General features: G+C 33.9%; 1 protein-coding gene across 1 annotated transcript in view; it reads left to right on the forward strand.

Moving 5' to 3' along the window:
* The window catches only part of LOC123865941 (mucin-17-like), a 126,585-nt gene extending 110,624 nt beyond the window's left edge, over positions 1–15,961 (forward strand). The window contains exons 6-16 of the mRNA XM_045907162.1: positions 46–1,044; positions 1,419–1,529; positions 2,661–4,808; positions 5,326–5,577; positions 5,897–7,402; positions 7,837–8,205; positions 8,663–8,852; positions 9,160–9,356; positions 9,572–9,853; positions 11,832–11,948; positions 12,939–15,961. Of these exons, the coding sequence (XP_045763118.1) occupies positions 46–1,044; positions 1,419–1,529; positions 2,661–4,808; positions 5,326–5,577; positions 5,897–7,402; positions 7,837–8,205; positions 8,663–8,852; positions 9,160–9,356; positions 9,572–9,853; positions 11,832–11,948; positions 12,939–13,019 (6,252 nt within the window). The 3' untranslated portion in view covers positions 13,020–15,961. The remainder of the gene's footprint in view (positions 1–45; positions 1,045–1,418; positions 1,530–2,660; positions 4,809–5,325; positions 5,578–5,896; positions 7,403–7,836; positions 8,206–8,662; positions 8,853–9,159; positions 9,357–9,571; positions 9,854–11,831; positions 11,949–12,938) is intronic.
* Positions 15,962–16,477: the final 516 nt, after the last annotated feature.

Consider the following 16,477-nt stretch of genomic DNA (forward strand, 5'->3'; position numbering starts at 1 on the left):
CCTTAAGAATTCTTGTTTAATTTAGAATAAATACTTAAATTTCAGCTCCGAAGTAAAATTAACCTTGAAGATGATAACGAGATTAAAAGCGATGAGAGTGCACAAGCAGAAATAACACCAGTTTCTGAACCTCCAAAAGCCAGATCTACAGAATATAGACTACGTGGATCCTACACACCAAGAAATAAAAAGTCTAGAGCTTTTTCATCTTCCACTAGTTCCACTAAAAGGTTTAGTCCGGTAACACAAAGCAGTTACAAATTCAGTAGAAAGTTTAAAGCATCAACAACTGAAGTTCCTAAGACAGAGAACACGCTTAAAAATAACCGTTCTGAAAGTAGTTTACATAAAAAACCAGTTGCACGGTCTTTTTTTCCTAGAAGAAATGTTACAAGAAACTTTAATGTAAGCACAGAGATTCCTAAAACTAGTGATCCAAATAGAAATGTCAATGACAAATCGGCAAATATTCATCAATCAAAGCAAACATTGCCTAGAACTTCCTATTATTCTAGATCAAGAAGTAACGCCGCTAGCTCAACTTTATCAACCATATCGAGCATACAAGATGTAACAGAAGCTATGACGGCAGTCGACAAAAAATCTGAAAATACGGCCGATACTCCTATAATTTTTACATACACAAATAATCCTACAAAACCAGAATCAGAAAGTTTAAGTAAAAGCAATGAAAACCAAAGATTCATAATAACTGTTAACAGCAAAGAATCTCTAGAAAATGGCACTGATAATAATGAAATAGTCAGTCAGATGGAGGCAAGTCAAAAAAAACCTGTTATAAATGTAATTACTTCCACTCAAAAGTATCATGCAACTTATAAGGATAAAAATAATGATGATGCTTTGGAGGAAAAGGAAAAAAGTACAGTTACATCTGTTCCTCCTATAAGAAATATTCAAACAAGAAAATATAGCCGTAAATCACTAAAACGAAGAGATCCCACGACTCCAAGATCAAAAGAGCGCAATTTAAAAAAATATAGTGACACTTTCTCAAAGACTACTGAGGCTTCATCAAACGGCGTAAGTATTGTGCACTAATTTGAATTTCAATAAAGATTATTTTTCTAGGGTTAAACAGAAACGACGCTGATGAATTTGTGATACATAAAATATTCGCGATTCCATCTCGATTATAAGCAGTTAAGATGCTCCATTTAGAGGTCGATTAAGAGTTCAGATGGGCAGCCACTCTGATAAGGAGTTGATTGATATTCACTGTATGCAAAAAAAGGTGCCGTGGATATCGCAATCAGAAATCACATCATGTACCGATAGATACGCGACATAAGAAGCATTTTATGATACTTCATACGTCATATTGATTTCAAGTATACATTAACACAGTAAAATAACTAATATATTCATGTACATTTGGTTAACAAACATTTTTACAGATACTTGCAGAACCTGAAAAAACTAAAAACAAATTTAGCTCTAAATATCGTGCTTCATATCTTGATAAACCGTTTTACAAACCTACTGTACCCACAGTCACACCATCTACTGTAAGTAATAACACAATTAACCTTTACATACTTCACATTTCTTTCAAAATAGATTTATAAATTATTATTTCTGTAAATTTTACAGTGTATGAGAACTATAGTAAAAAATTACAAAACAAAGCCCCTTTATGAAATTGGAATCATCATTTCTTTTTAAATTCCCACATAATTACATTTCATTACATCATCTTTTGTATGCTCCAATATTGAACATTATTAACATTATATCTTCTAATATTTTTAAAACATAAACTTCTAACTTATATAAAGTTAAATATCATTAATATTTTGAAATGATCAATATTGGCGAACATTTTTTAATTAAGTATATCGGGGCATATTTTAAAATAGGCTCACCGATTTTATTCATTGCTTTTCACTTTTCATCAACAAAATCATTTCATTTCTCATAAAGGCATGGCTGAAATTCTTCGTGACAGACCATCTCTTGACAAAGTCTGTCGAGGAGCCAAACTGGTTTGAAGAAGATTTTTCGGATGTTACAACTGAACAGATGCCGAAGCAGAATGCTACCTCTCCGATTTGCGTGCATGAATCTGCCTTAGTACCGGTTAATGACATCTATTAGCCTAACAACACTATTCAAGAGCATTATAACATTTCATTTGCACAATTTTTTACAAAATCAGTATTTTTTTTAATACGTAGGTATTAAAATAATTAGTATTAAATATATTCAAAATGGCATTTAAGATTTTAATTAATAAACTATACTTAAGAATTTTTCTTAAGCATCGTTATAAAAAATTGCTAAAGAAAACAAATATCTTAAAGTATATGCTATAACGGTGCATATTAGTATTTAGTACTACACAACAGTAGTAAAAGTTTTTTAAAGACAATATTTTTTATTTTTGTATGATTTAATAATTAAATAATTTTACTAATTTTAAATTTTGTTTCAATAATAATCATCAGTTTATGCTTTTCTCTAATTTGCAACTATTTTCTTTCTAACTTTCATCAATCCAAAAGTAATAAAGAGGCTTTGGTCTACGCACATTTTCCTGGGATTCTCGTTACCTATTATTATCACATTAAAAAATTCTTTACTGTAATATTTACAAACCTTTTTTCTATATTTATGGGTGAGATAAACTCTTATTTCAGGTAGAGGGAGAAGAAACACAATTAGGGCCCGACATGAACGTAATTTCTTTCACTAAAACCGCAAGTCCACCAATGTCAGCTGACCTCAGACTTTCCGAGAACCTGGCAAAGCCGTTACAAGTCATGAATGTTGAGGCATCAAATCATTCACCCTCAGTTACAGTATCAATTTTCGATGCTCTAGCTGACATACTTACGTCCACACCTAAATCTCGTATCTCTTCAACAACTTCAGCACCGCAAAATCAAAACACTAATAATGAAGTTAAACTCAACGGCGTGAGTAGCAATACTAATGTAAAAAGTGTCGAAGGCTCAAAAAGTCAAGACACCTCGACAGTTGTTGTAAACACCATTGCTAATCCTGTACAAAATGAACAGACTACACCAAATGTGTTTAACCGTGTGCTGGTTGGGGGAACTGCTACACCATCACAAATTAATGAAGATGAAAAAATTTCTTCTGTGAATACACCTTCGACACTTCCCTCTTCCACTCCTTTTTCCACTACACCTTTTTCCGCCAGGAGACCATTTGCTATAAAAGTGCTGTATGCAGATACTGATCCAACGACAGACAGAACGACAGCCGTATTTACTGCAACTCAGCCACCGACTGACCGCCCAACAACGGTATATAATAAAGTGTCCGATCTTATTTTATCTAATAATAAACTAGTTTCCTCTGGACTAACAAGCATGTTATCGGATAATATTAAAAGTATTATCGAAAATATGGACGATGATAGCAAAGCTAAACTTTCTATAGATATGGTAAAATTACTGGATAATATTATTCCAAAATTATCAGGTAGAAGCTTACGAAATGATATAGATTCTATTCCAGATACAACACCTTACAGTTTGGACGATATTAAAGATACTGAAAACATTCAAATCGACATTAAAGATACTTCAAATATTATGAATGAAAATATCCTCCAAAATGTAGGAGTTAATAATATTGTAAATAGCACGGAGAAGGATAGTTTTCAACTAGTAATTGCTACAACTGTAGCAGCTCCTGCTGTAAATGGCTTTTCTTCACAGGAAAACTCGAATAACATGATATTAATGCCTACTGAATCAACACAAAATGTTGATACGGTTCCTACCTCTACTTTATCTAACACTGTTTTGCCTTCTAGTACTTCTGGATTAGGCGTTTTTATTGTAAATGCTGATAGCAATCCGAGTTTGAGTGTGAATGAAGTTACTAACAAACCTGAACCAGTCCCATTCCTAACAAATTTTGAATTAAATGATTTCGATTCTAATATCGCAAATGGAACCAATGTGTTCTCTAATTTATCAAAATCCTTACAATTGGAAGAATTAGACAATATTGATAACATACAAGATCCAAGTCAACTATCGCGGCTTCAGCTATGGATATTGTCTAAAAAAGCACGAGTATTAAAAATGATCGAAGACTTAATACGTAATCACAATGATGAGATTGCGAATGCCCCATTGACGGAATTAATAAATGATACAAACCAAAATAACATTTCGTTATCAAACCGTTTGACTGAGATTGTAAATACGATGAGACCAGAAACCACAACAACAATTGATTCTGACATTAGAAAAAATGATGAACCGACTTCCACTACTGTTACAAACACTATAATGACGACAAGTTTTTTCTCAAACCCAACCTTACCTTCCTTCCTACCAACTGAAGCAGATCTTATAATGACAACAACGTCAATTCCAATTGAAACCACTTCACCTAGACTATTAGATAGTGAAACAACGGCTTCTCAAACTGCTAGTCAAACAGCTGATGCTTTCTCTACTACCACTTCTATGGTTATTGCTGAGTCAACAACAGTTGAAAGCAAAATTAGAAGTCTGGATTTAGTAGAAACAACAACAAATGCAGAAATGACACAAACAACTACAACGAGTATTCCCGAAACAACTACAGCTGAGGTAGAACCTACGACAGAGCCAATTGTAACAAATGAAAACAATTTAGAAACTACAACCGCATCAGGTATTGAAACTACTACAGTCGCACTTCCAAATATGACAAACTCGAACAGTGTTAATATTGCTAGCCAACAACTCAACGTCGCAACTCCACCACCCATTCCGAAAAAAGATTATGTCATTTTTGGAATACTACCTAACAATACAGTGGTACGTAAAGATCCTAACGATGATGCACTGGAAACATTAACAGAAGCGAGTCCATATATCATTTACGGCGTACTACCAAATAACACAGTAATACGCAAATTCCCTAATGGAACTAGAGTACCACGAATCATGCAAAAAATTGACATACTACCAATCAGTCCATGGAGTTTAAGAAATCCATACAGCCCCATCCATAACATTCCGGCCATTGTCAGACCGCGGTCTAACCTTATCCGAGTATCCACTAATACTGTGACCTCCACAGACACCTCAAATAACGGATCGGAAAACAAATTAACCACCGACACTGTAAATAACCTACAAAATACGGTATTAATTTTTGTTGTTTAGCTTGAAAGCTGTGCTTGGAGCTTAATTTCATCTGCATAGTATGTAGTGCAAATAGCACAAGAGTGATGGTGATGGTGGGGTTCTGGTAAACGGAGCGTGCCTTATGCACCTTAATTGCATCCTCAAATAACCTGGCAAGGCTTAACCTTCTATTTCATAATTGCAGATTTCTTCATATTCGGCACTTAATATAAAAGATAGCAGTTCATTGGGTATAACTACCTCCACAAATAAGCCGCCTGCTGAAATAAGCACTGCCTCGCATGTTTTGAGTTTACGCACTACTACAATGTTACCTTCTGTCGATGAGATTTTGCTTAATAGCATATCATTGGCAACTAAAGAGGAGATGTTCATATCCTCAATGACAAGTTCTACTCGTGAACCAAGAATATTAACACTGGATATCGATCCGGAGGTATAATCATTACTTAAGTTCTGACATTACATTCTTACACTTTCAATCATCCTATCATGAGCTTTTTTTACGACTAATTTGATAGTATTTCATCTTTCACGATCTTTTACAATCTTCATAAGTTCATATGATTATTAAATTAAACATAGTAACATAATATACTGCATGTGCTAAGAAAATTAACTCAAATATTAAGTTTTCTTAAAGGTAAGTGGTGGTGAGGGTTTATTTCTTTTAAAGTCAGCTTACTTATTTTTCCCCTTACTGAAACATAAATAGATAATATAAAACATGAAATTAACTTATTGCTCCATTACAGACAAAACAAATACGCACAGAAAAGCCTGATGATGGAAGTGGGAAAACAGTATTTAAATTTATACCTATAGATGAAGTCACCGCATCCCCTCAAGAATCAAATGTATTAAAACTAGCTTCTACAAAAATGCCAAAAGTAACTACAGCAAATGAAATGCAAACGAGTATACCAACATTAACGACAGAATCTAATACACAAACACAGAAACAAAATTATGTAAATATCAATGATTTTACGGCTATGATACAAAATACACTGGCGTCTGAAATCCCAGTTCAAACAACTACTAGCAATACAGAAACTTCAGTTGCAGTGGAAACTACTTTTACATCAACAACAACTTTGACAACTACGTCAGCACCAGGCACTACAGAAACTATTATGGCTTCAGTTACACCAAGTGAAAGTCCAGTTACAACAACACCTCTTTCATGGTTACCAATTACAACCGCAGTACCAACAGTGACTACACCGGTATTAACGACGACAGATGGACCACCATCTACAACTGTACAAGCTACAGCAAGTGTTTCCCAGTCTACAGCTGCAAGAGATACAGAACTATTGCAAGCTATATTAGAACAACTTGAACGTAGACCGAAAAATTTAAATGATTTTAGTAGTACAAATCAAGCAACACAAAATAATCAACAGTTAACAGACAACACTAAACTATTGCAAGCGATTCTATTAGGCGCAGGAAATACCAAGGAAACACAAAGTACAACAATACGATCGATTGAAGATGATATTCGTCAGTTTGAGGAAGATTCACGCCTTTTAAAAGCTCTTTTGATCGCGACGGGGCGTAATCCCGCTGATCTCAATTTACCAACTTTGAATAATATTAAGGCAATAACTACAGATGCAACTGCCATCCCTACGACACCAGCACTGTTAACTACTACACAAACACCGCCACCAACAACAACTACAACGACGACGACGACTACTACTACAATGGCTCCAACAACAACAACGATGTTTACGACAATAACAATGGCTCCAACAACAAATCCTCCAACAACAGTCAGAACATCCACACTAGATGATGATTTAAGGAGATTGCGAGAAGACACAAGGCTTCTACAAGCACTATTGCAAGCAACTGGCCAACAGAATACTGGTAGTTTACCAATTATATCGGGAGGTACTTCTAATCTTAGGATTGCATCAAATCCGTTGACTACGTCTTTAGGATCGAATCCAACAACTCCTGTAAATGTTCGACCTGTGTATACGACACTGCCAGTTTTCACTAATTCTCTCAATCCTGGATCTTTCACTGTTTCTACGTTACAGCCACAACAGTCAAGTACTGAAGAAATTGGAATATCCACAACATTCCGACCCTTTAATGAAAGAGCCACTACAACTATACGTAACATAGGTGGTTTAAGAACTACTACTCGACGAGCTCAACCAGCCAGGTTTACTGTAACAACTGAGATGCCCAGTACGTCCACGTTTTCAGATGAAGAAGATTTGCTCTTCTTACAAAATTTGGTAAGAATATACTTAATTTATTTATGTGACTAGCTGGCCCATCCAAACTTCACTTGTGAAAAATTTAGTGGAGGCTTAAAAAATATAGAGAACCTACATGCGAAATTTCAAGTTTCTAAGCCTAGCGCTAGGCTTGTAAGTTGCGTTGTAAGTTGATGACATTTAGTCCGTTTCTCCTTTTATGTGCATACTGGCCGATGCACGCAATTTTATCCACGTGGGTTTAGAATTTTTAAATCGCATGGGAACGTTTGATAAAATGTGTTCTATAAATATCACGATACAAGCTATCCCAAATCAGTTCAGCGGTTAAGCCGTGAGAATGTAACAGTCACACAGACACACATTTTGGCATTAATAACACTAGTATGGAAGTATTGATAGATCAACATCGAAACAGACCATGTTTAAATTTTCCGCTTATCTTATTGCAGAAATCTGTATTAAGCACACAAAACGGTGACGTAGATCCAGAGACAGCGCTTGCTAACCGAGTCATTGCGCTTGCTGTCGAAAGAAGTTTAAATGAAATACAAGGTGGTACAACTGGGGAAACTTCTACAACTAGCAGACCAAGTACTACTACTAGGCCGACGACAACCAGGCCTACAACTACCAGCAGGCCTACAACTACCAGGAGAACGACTACAACACAGCGAACGACTACGACTCCACAGATACCGCCTTCATTAGAAGCAGACATCAAACAATTCGAAGAAGATACAAAACTATTACAGGCATTATTGAAGGCAACTGGGCAAGATCCATCCAAATTAAATCTTCCAACCCTGCCAAATATTAATGTAAGTTTTATCTGAAATTCTCATAATGGTTACAATCTGATTTCAAATAGAAACAGAAAGATTTTATATTCAAATAAACGTTTACAAGTGGTTGGTAATCGTCCAAAAAATCTACCACCTGGTTCGAAATGCCATTTCTACCGCGAAGAACCAGTAAGAAACTCGGATTGGCAACGACTTGCACTGATGTTTGAGATAATATACCTAATCCATCCGCGTGTAATATTTTAAATTGAGATAAAAACCACATTAAATCTACCACAAAGAAGATCCAAAAAGTTAGAAGTGGTGATGTGTGGCACAACTTTCAAAGAATGAACGTTTTTTTTCTTTATTTTTTCTTCTTGTCTATAACTTATTTTGATAAACGACTTATTTTATATTCCTAGAAGCCAAAAATATTTATTCTACTAATAAATAAAATGATTAACCTCCCAAAAATTATTATATTTTTCAGAAGGTGGTAAATAATGAAAGACCTTCAAATAATGCTATTATTACAACAACGAACAAACCATATGGAGCGAAAATAGCGGTAAAGGATGATCTCAAAAATGAACAAGATGACGCTAAGTTACTACAAACATTGATCAAGCTGCAAGATGCACAAGAAACTACTACGCAGAAAGGAAAAATTGCTCTCACAGGTACTTCATTTTAACCTCTTTCGCTAATTCAGTGATTCAAGGAGGGTCTTGACTCCCAACACTAGAAGCTGCTAGTCTTACTTTGAAAGGCGTCAATATTACTTCCGAGAATTTTCAGTCTTTGAAGATAGGCAATCTTCCTGTTCCAATGTCTAGGTATGGTGAAGCCTCTTCGTATTGGTGATATTATGTCCCTGCGCAATCTTAACGTTTTATATGCTTTGTACCTTATCAGCACAAAAAAATGAAATGTTTGGTAAGCAATACGTTAAAAATGTGTATAACCGCTTTAAAAATACAATTCTAGGTCAAACAAGTGATGAAGCGTTAAAGAAATTAATAAATGCTCAACCAGCTGGTATGGTGCCCGAAGCAACTAAATCATCAATTTCGTTGAGTACGGAGTACGGAAATAGCAATGATGCTTTGCTAGCGGCACTGTTGAAAGAGCAAGGTTTTGGACCGACAACGGCAAGTTCTTTGGATGAACAACTTCGGCTTTCTGTGAGTTGTCGCTTTAAATCTTTATTCTAATTTCATAAATTATTTATTATATCTTTTCTAATTTATATAGCAATATCGTAATGCTTTTATTCTTCAGTTTACCTTACTTGTTTTTGTTATATCATCTTACTTATATGTTTAACTTGAGTCTAAGCTTACCTTTTCATTATACATTTTTAATCAAATAATATCTAAACCAAACTATAACCTCATAGGCTTTACTCAACCAAGTGGTAGTGACACCGAAGGCTAGGCGAACGACGACACCACCCCCGCCACCTCCAGCACCGAGAAGACCAATTTTAGATGGTCTTGCGTGGCTATGGCAGCAGTGGAGAGAGACAGCTCCTGGTTCTGGTGAACCACGACCTAGCAGAAGGCCTGCATCATCAGCAAGACCTTCAGTGACACCTTCTGAAGCAACCAGCTCTAGAGTCAATTGGTTTGGCTCTGGGCCTTTTGTTGGTAACGCTGACGAGAGGCCATCGTCGAACAGAGTGGGTTTCACATCTCTTTTACTTAAATTGTGTGATTGGGGATAAGGTGAAGGGTCTTAGCCTTATCATAAGTGGCCACTAACGATAAAACTTGTAGAAATCAGCTCTGGAAGTCACTTGCACCGTTTAAACACTCGCAGCAAGATCTCAACTATTTCAGTAGTACCATGACTTCTGCAAGTTTTTTCTAGTGAACACATCGCTTTAGATTGAATGTAATAAATTAATTAAACTCGCCTTTACTTTTGCTGTATTTATAATTAATCTTAGGCAATGTTTATATCTTAATTAACGTTTTGTACAGAATTTAGTAGTATTATTTGTAAATATGTAGAAAAATCAATGATTGAACGCAAGATTGCGTTCATAATTCCGACTTTTAATGATATTTGTTGTGTTCCTTTTTGTATAGAAAACTAACATCATGAAAACTAAAACCTAAGACGGAGTGAAAATGATTATCCTGTTATGTTTAGTTAGTTTTAATTAAGAAAGTTATTTATTATAAAATTGCTTCATTGGCCACTTTTAGATACGTATTTTTGTGCCACATCGCTTGTAAAAATCTCAATATTTTCTGCAGTAGGTATAGATTCTTTGCAAAAATCGAAATTTCCAATACATGTTTTAGTTAGAATGTATTCATGTGTAAATATCATTGTTACATAATAGGTAATGCGTGTTCATGATAGAAAGTATATATTTCATTCAAAATTCAAATAAATTTAGAAGAATTTCATCGTGTATTATTGTTACTAACACACCACTTATGATTTCACATAATTCCAATTTGCACTGAGATGCACACTTTAACATTAGAAAATAATGAATTTTTAGAAAATAATCAATATTTAGTAGTTCAATAAATAATAAGCATTAGCATTATCATAATAATTGAAGAAGTTGTTTTTACAGAAACAGAAAAAATTAAAGTCTCAAAACCTAAATTGTAAAATCGTTAAATAAAATAATTCCCTGATTGAAATGTAAGCGTGACGCGTGTTAACCTTGTGGACACTAACACTGGACTTATAGAGCTAGATATAATAAAGGTTGTGGGAGTTAAAAAGAGGATAAAACTATATTGCACCAATTCTGTAAATAAATAAAACTTGTACATAGTTGTTAGTATAAAAAGTGCTTTAACTCCCTGAAATAGTGTGCAATATGTAAATAACGTGAGTGTTTGTGTTAATAAAATGTTCCTTTGGTAAGTAAATGTAAATTCCTCTTCGTAAACAATAACCGATAACTTTAATACTTACTACTTTTATTACTATACTCTTAAAAGCTTACCCTAATATTCTGGTATCCCATCTTATTTTGATAATAATATTAATCCACAATTTTCACAAATAATCTAACAAAATAAAACGATCTAATTGCGTTGGACTAACATAAAGAATATTTATGTGCTTATGGTAAGTTACTAAAAAAACAGGGCGATTAATTTATTAACCTAACAAAATATTTTGTACAAATAAATAGAAATTTTTGCTAAATTCGTGTTTAAAAAGTGCAAATAAAAACTGTAAAAAATATTCAATCATTCATTTTGGTGAAAGATAACTATTAGAATTCAGTAACAATTTAAGAAACTAATGAAATATTATTTTTATGCATGGTTGTAAATATTTTAACGTGTATATAATATTATGTGTAATTTTTTATACAACTAACGTATGTGTAGGACACCTAATATATAAATTCGATTTTGAAATTAAGAGTAATTATTATTTACTCCTAAGATAACTGTTATCATTTTATTTTCATTTCTCATTGTTTATCTTATTTCATTTATTTTTCCATCTTTAACTTTAGCTTACTTAACTGTTTGTGTAATATTTTATTATATTTGTAGTTTGTCATTTTTAACATTGATTTCGAATGTCTAGAGTTAACTTTTTTGGCTATGGGTTAGACAATGTCTATTTCTAAAACTGTTTTCATCTTAAAAATGCAAATCTTTTTGTGCTAGATACCTCTGGAGCCTCCCAGTGTAGTGACTTCGGAACAGGAACCTACTAGACCACTTGTGTCGGCAGCTATTAATATGACGAGGGCGCTTTCACAGTTCCTAGGAGCTGCTATACAGGTAATGATAATGGGAACCTCTTTAGGAATAGAGTTAACAAATGTATCACGAGGGAGGTTATAGTTATCAATTCTGTTCAAGCTGTTTTACGACAAAACAATAACATGCGACATTGCGGCATTTTACAAAATAATGAATCATCAATTTTGCAGTCTAAGTCTGTATTGTAATACAACAAATATGGAGGATCTTTTTAAGTGTAGTTTTGTGTCTGCAAAATAATTGGCATTTACTTCTGATGAATTTTTGAATTGTTATTTTCCAAATTTTAGCAGATTTTTAATTTCAGGCCGTCATGAGAATGATCAGTAAGTTTCAATGGTACCTAATCGATATTAATATCAGCTTTAATAACAGCAATATCATCACCTACTAAATTTTAACGTGTTTGTAATAAGCTTATTTTTGTTTGTTTTGCAATTTACCAATAAGCAAGGTGTTCAACATCCTTCAATTTTACTATTTTCTATTTCGATTAAAATATATCGTTAGTAGTAATAATTTTATTTTTCACCTTCGATTGATTTGTTTCTGGAGATTTTATGAAAAAATCTATTTCGCCATAAAAATTCATTGAAACAAAAATATTTATTTTATGTACTCGTAGGCTTATTTTCTTATGTTATGTGTTGTGTCACTATTCAGAACTCTATCATCGGTTCAGAAACCAAATTCTACTGAGAACATCCAAGAGACCAAGAGAAGAGAACAAGAAACTTAACATACTTTAATCTAAATATAGCCTCACACTTTGTTAGAGTTAAAATAGGACCAATAGGACCAGTGCTTTTGCGTAATGCTTGCACAAGCAAGTAAACCGTCAGACAGTTACAATTTATTTTCCAAGAAAACTCAAACAATATCATTGTTGGGAGGGACCACGACTCTTTGATAAAGGATGTCACCCATTCTTAGCAGAGAAAAGAATTCTCTTTGTTGCAGATTCTAAAGGGTATGTTTGGTTCTTATTCCTTGCGTTTTCTGTTTCAGGGAGCTGCCCAGACGGTACAGAGCGTGTTCCGCGCGGGCCGGGTGGCTGCCACAGATGCCTATACCAACGGTTCTGGTTAACTCCACCGTGGACTGAAAGTTGGACTGAACTGCCATGGACTCGAAACTTTTCCGAAAGTGTCATAGTATGCACTATGTGTTGCGAGTGCTCAATGTTGTAAATAGTCGCTTTAATTTAGGAGCCTCATCTTATGCCCGTTCTTCACTTGCGTACAAATCGTGGCGCGAAATGTGTGGTATGGCTGATTATATCGTATAATATAATCGTCCATACCAGACTTGGAATAGCTAGATGGCGAATATTCACTAAAAAATTAACAAACCGCGTCTATTTCTTTCTACCTAAGCTACGATGACGTTCGCGAGTGATGATTACTAAGCAATCACAAGTTTCAATCACCTTGCGTCACTGAGCCAACAGACATCGACAGGAGAGAGGATCGATCTTTCGTATTTGCAAGAGGAATGATGTATAGAATTGACAGAGGAATGAAAATAAAATATGAGTAAAATGACTATATTTCGGGCACCCCTGGATGGACGGTTTTCTCGCGGTATCTAGTAATTTCAAGTCCCTGATCCACGCTTTTGTTTTGCGCCATTCACGGGTACTGACGGGTACGGGTTGCAACGCGATTTGTACCAGAGTGAAGAGCGGGCTTTATGTTTTAGAGAAGCGAAAATAGTCCTAATTCGGTTGTAAACAAATCTTTAAATTGAACTTAATGCCATCCTTTTCTGCATAGGACATTGTGAAAAGGACAGCATTAATTTTAAACCTGTCGATTTAGTTTAACATAGAAATTTGGTACAACTGAATTAGCCTGCCTCAATAGCTAAATGTTCAAGGAACAAAATTGAAACCCGAAAGGTTGGAAGTTCAAACCTTCCCCGATTATTGTGGTACCTACTTAAACAAACTTGGTTAGAGAGGTATGTGTACATTGCCAATTAAAAACTTGTGATTGTCCGCGTAATTGTTATTGTTGGCGGAATTTATTTTATTTTGGTACATTAGATTATATTGGAAAGAGTCGTCAGCTGTTTTTAATACGCGGCGTTTCACATACAAATACAAAAATAATTATTGTAAAGAACATTATCGTATGAAAGTTTTAATTTTTTAGTCTGGGGTGGATATAGGGACATACGTTCTTGAGGTTATATAACCTTAGGTTGCCTGTTTGAGGGTGGATAAACGGTATAAGCTGAGAAACCGAATTTGTTTATGGATTAAGAAGATTTTGACGGGGTTGAAATTTTGAACCGTCTCCATTTTAAAAGCTATGAGTAGTAGTAATTTTACCTCATTGATAAAGCTAATTGTAATTTAATTCAAAAGAGAAGAATTTTCAAACATTTCAGAATTTTTTATAGGATTCTGTATAATAATATAATATTTGAATTCTTTTTATAATAATTGATATGTAATAAACAAGTGGCAGATGAATGTGATCATTTTAGCAATTACGTTTTGTATTAGGATTTAAAAACAGAATTCCTCCTTCTACATTAAAGATAATACCTAGCTAATTTAAAACTTAATAATATAATGCTGTATTCCAAAACACAGAAAATGTACCTACTTCATGCGTATAAAAATTCTGAATTTCTTGCAACAATGTTCTTTGATTATTTTATCATCTTATATTCTGGCCTAAAGTTGTAAATAACTTTTAGTTAAAAGTAATTGTTGAAACTTTGTAGGCTGTACTTTGGGACTTCTGTTCGGGTGTAATTCTTTTATTTATCGATCGATCGAAAATTACTAATCTTACTTCTAAAATGATAAGATTCCGCTTCAGTAAGACTTTAAAACTATAAATTTTGCTAAAATTATCTTAACAATAATCTTTGTTAGCAATATAAACAAGTTATTAAACAATTACTCATATGTCTATGTACCTACTACGCACGCGATGGGGCAAAATTCATAATATGAATCTGGCCATTAAAATTATAAGCAGAATCGAGATCTTTTGCTTAGAATTTGGTCGTTTAAAGTGTGCCCTTTGATGCGCGGTATATACTTAGAATTTATTGTTATTTAAGTAAATTAATGTACAGTAGCATCGTAGCTTAAGTTTTTATTTAATCTTAAGTCTAAAACATGTGCCATTTACGCACGTGCTTGGTTTTTCCATTCCTCCTGCTTTTATTTATTTTGTTTTAGACTTTTCTTAGAACGTATTTACTTAAATATGTTTGTACTGTCAAGGTAAGGCAGTCAGTAAGGTAAACAATTATTGTGTACCTTGTATGTTAACTGATAATTATCTTTTTGTTATTAAAAACAAACTATTACGCGATTACGTCTAGTAAATCATACAGCTCGAAAGTGCTATACTTAATAGCCAAAAGTAATCTGTGTATTTTCTTAGATTTTTGTGTATGGGTAACCGGGAAGTTTTTAAAAATACTAGGGAAAGAGATTTCATTAAATGTCGAATTTTTGGGGTTTCCATCCCTCAGTGGTTTATCTTCACTATATACTTAATGTAGCCTTGGGAGGCTCCGGCTTTCATACAGATATTCCAAATGCGAAATATGACTGTCTGTTTGTTAGCTTTTTACGGCCTATCCGTTAAGTCAATTTCGATGGGTAGGTACAGAGATAGTTTGCATCCCGGGGGCAGAAATACGCTACTTTTTGTCCCGGAAAATGAAAGAGTTCCCACGGGATTTTTAAAAGTTAACTGATTTTGGAGAAACGTACAGAATTGTTTGCATCTCGGAGCTGGGCCTAGGTTACTTTTATCCCGGGAAATCAAATAGTTTCCAATAGTTTTAATAGATGAAACAACGTGCTAGTCGCCTGTGGGTCCCAACGCAATTTTAGGGAATATAGGTTCGGGTTTTAAGTATGACACGTTTAAAATACAAACCAAAATATTTGCTAAAACAGTTAACTAGGTACCTAGGTGCCTTTTTAAAGAAAAATAAATATAATACAATAGTTTAAGGTAATATCATTAATGTATATAAAATTAGTTTTTAATGTAAAAAGGGATAATAAATTAATTTATATTTAATAATTTATTACGTTGTTTTATTTTGACTATTGCATAATATCTTTTCATTTATATAGGTACATACTCTTTTGACGTTAATTATATTACAAATACATTAGAGTTTAAAAAAGCTTTTTTAAAGAGTACCTATCATCACTTGTCACCAGGTCTGATTCCAGCCAGGTGCCAGTTCTATAAATTAAAAAAAAAAACTAGTTACAAATAGGGTTTTCAATAGTTTAAGTTTTAACAAGATTTTAAATACTTTCTGACTGAACTGTCACTTCTTTATTATTTCTTGATAAGAAGTGCCTACTGTAGCATTATGAGTAAAATATTTTCATAATAAGTTTGCTAAAATAAAGTAACAGGCATTGCGCTACTGAATTCCAATCTGAACTACACTCGTCATTGCAGTGTGGTGATTGCTTCCATCATCATCATCATCATGTTATAATTCTCATATCATTATAGGTTGGTAACAGAGATCCCGTGCCAGTTAGTTAA

Source organism: Maniola jurtina, chromosome 6 (genome assembly GCF_905333055.1).
Source record: "Maniola jurtina chromosome 6, ilManJurt1.1, whole genome shotgun sequence".
NCBI lineage: Eukaryota > Metazoa > Arthropoda > Insecta > Lepidoptera > Nymphalidae > Maniola > Maniola jurtina.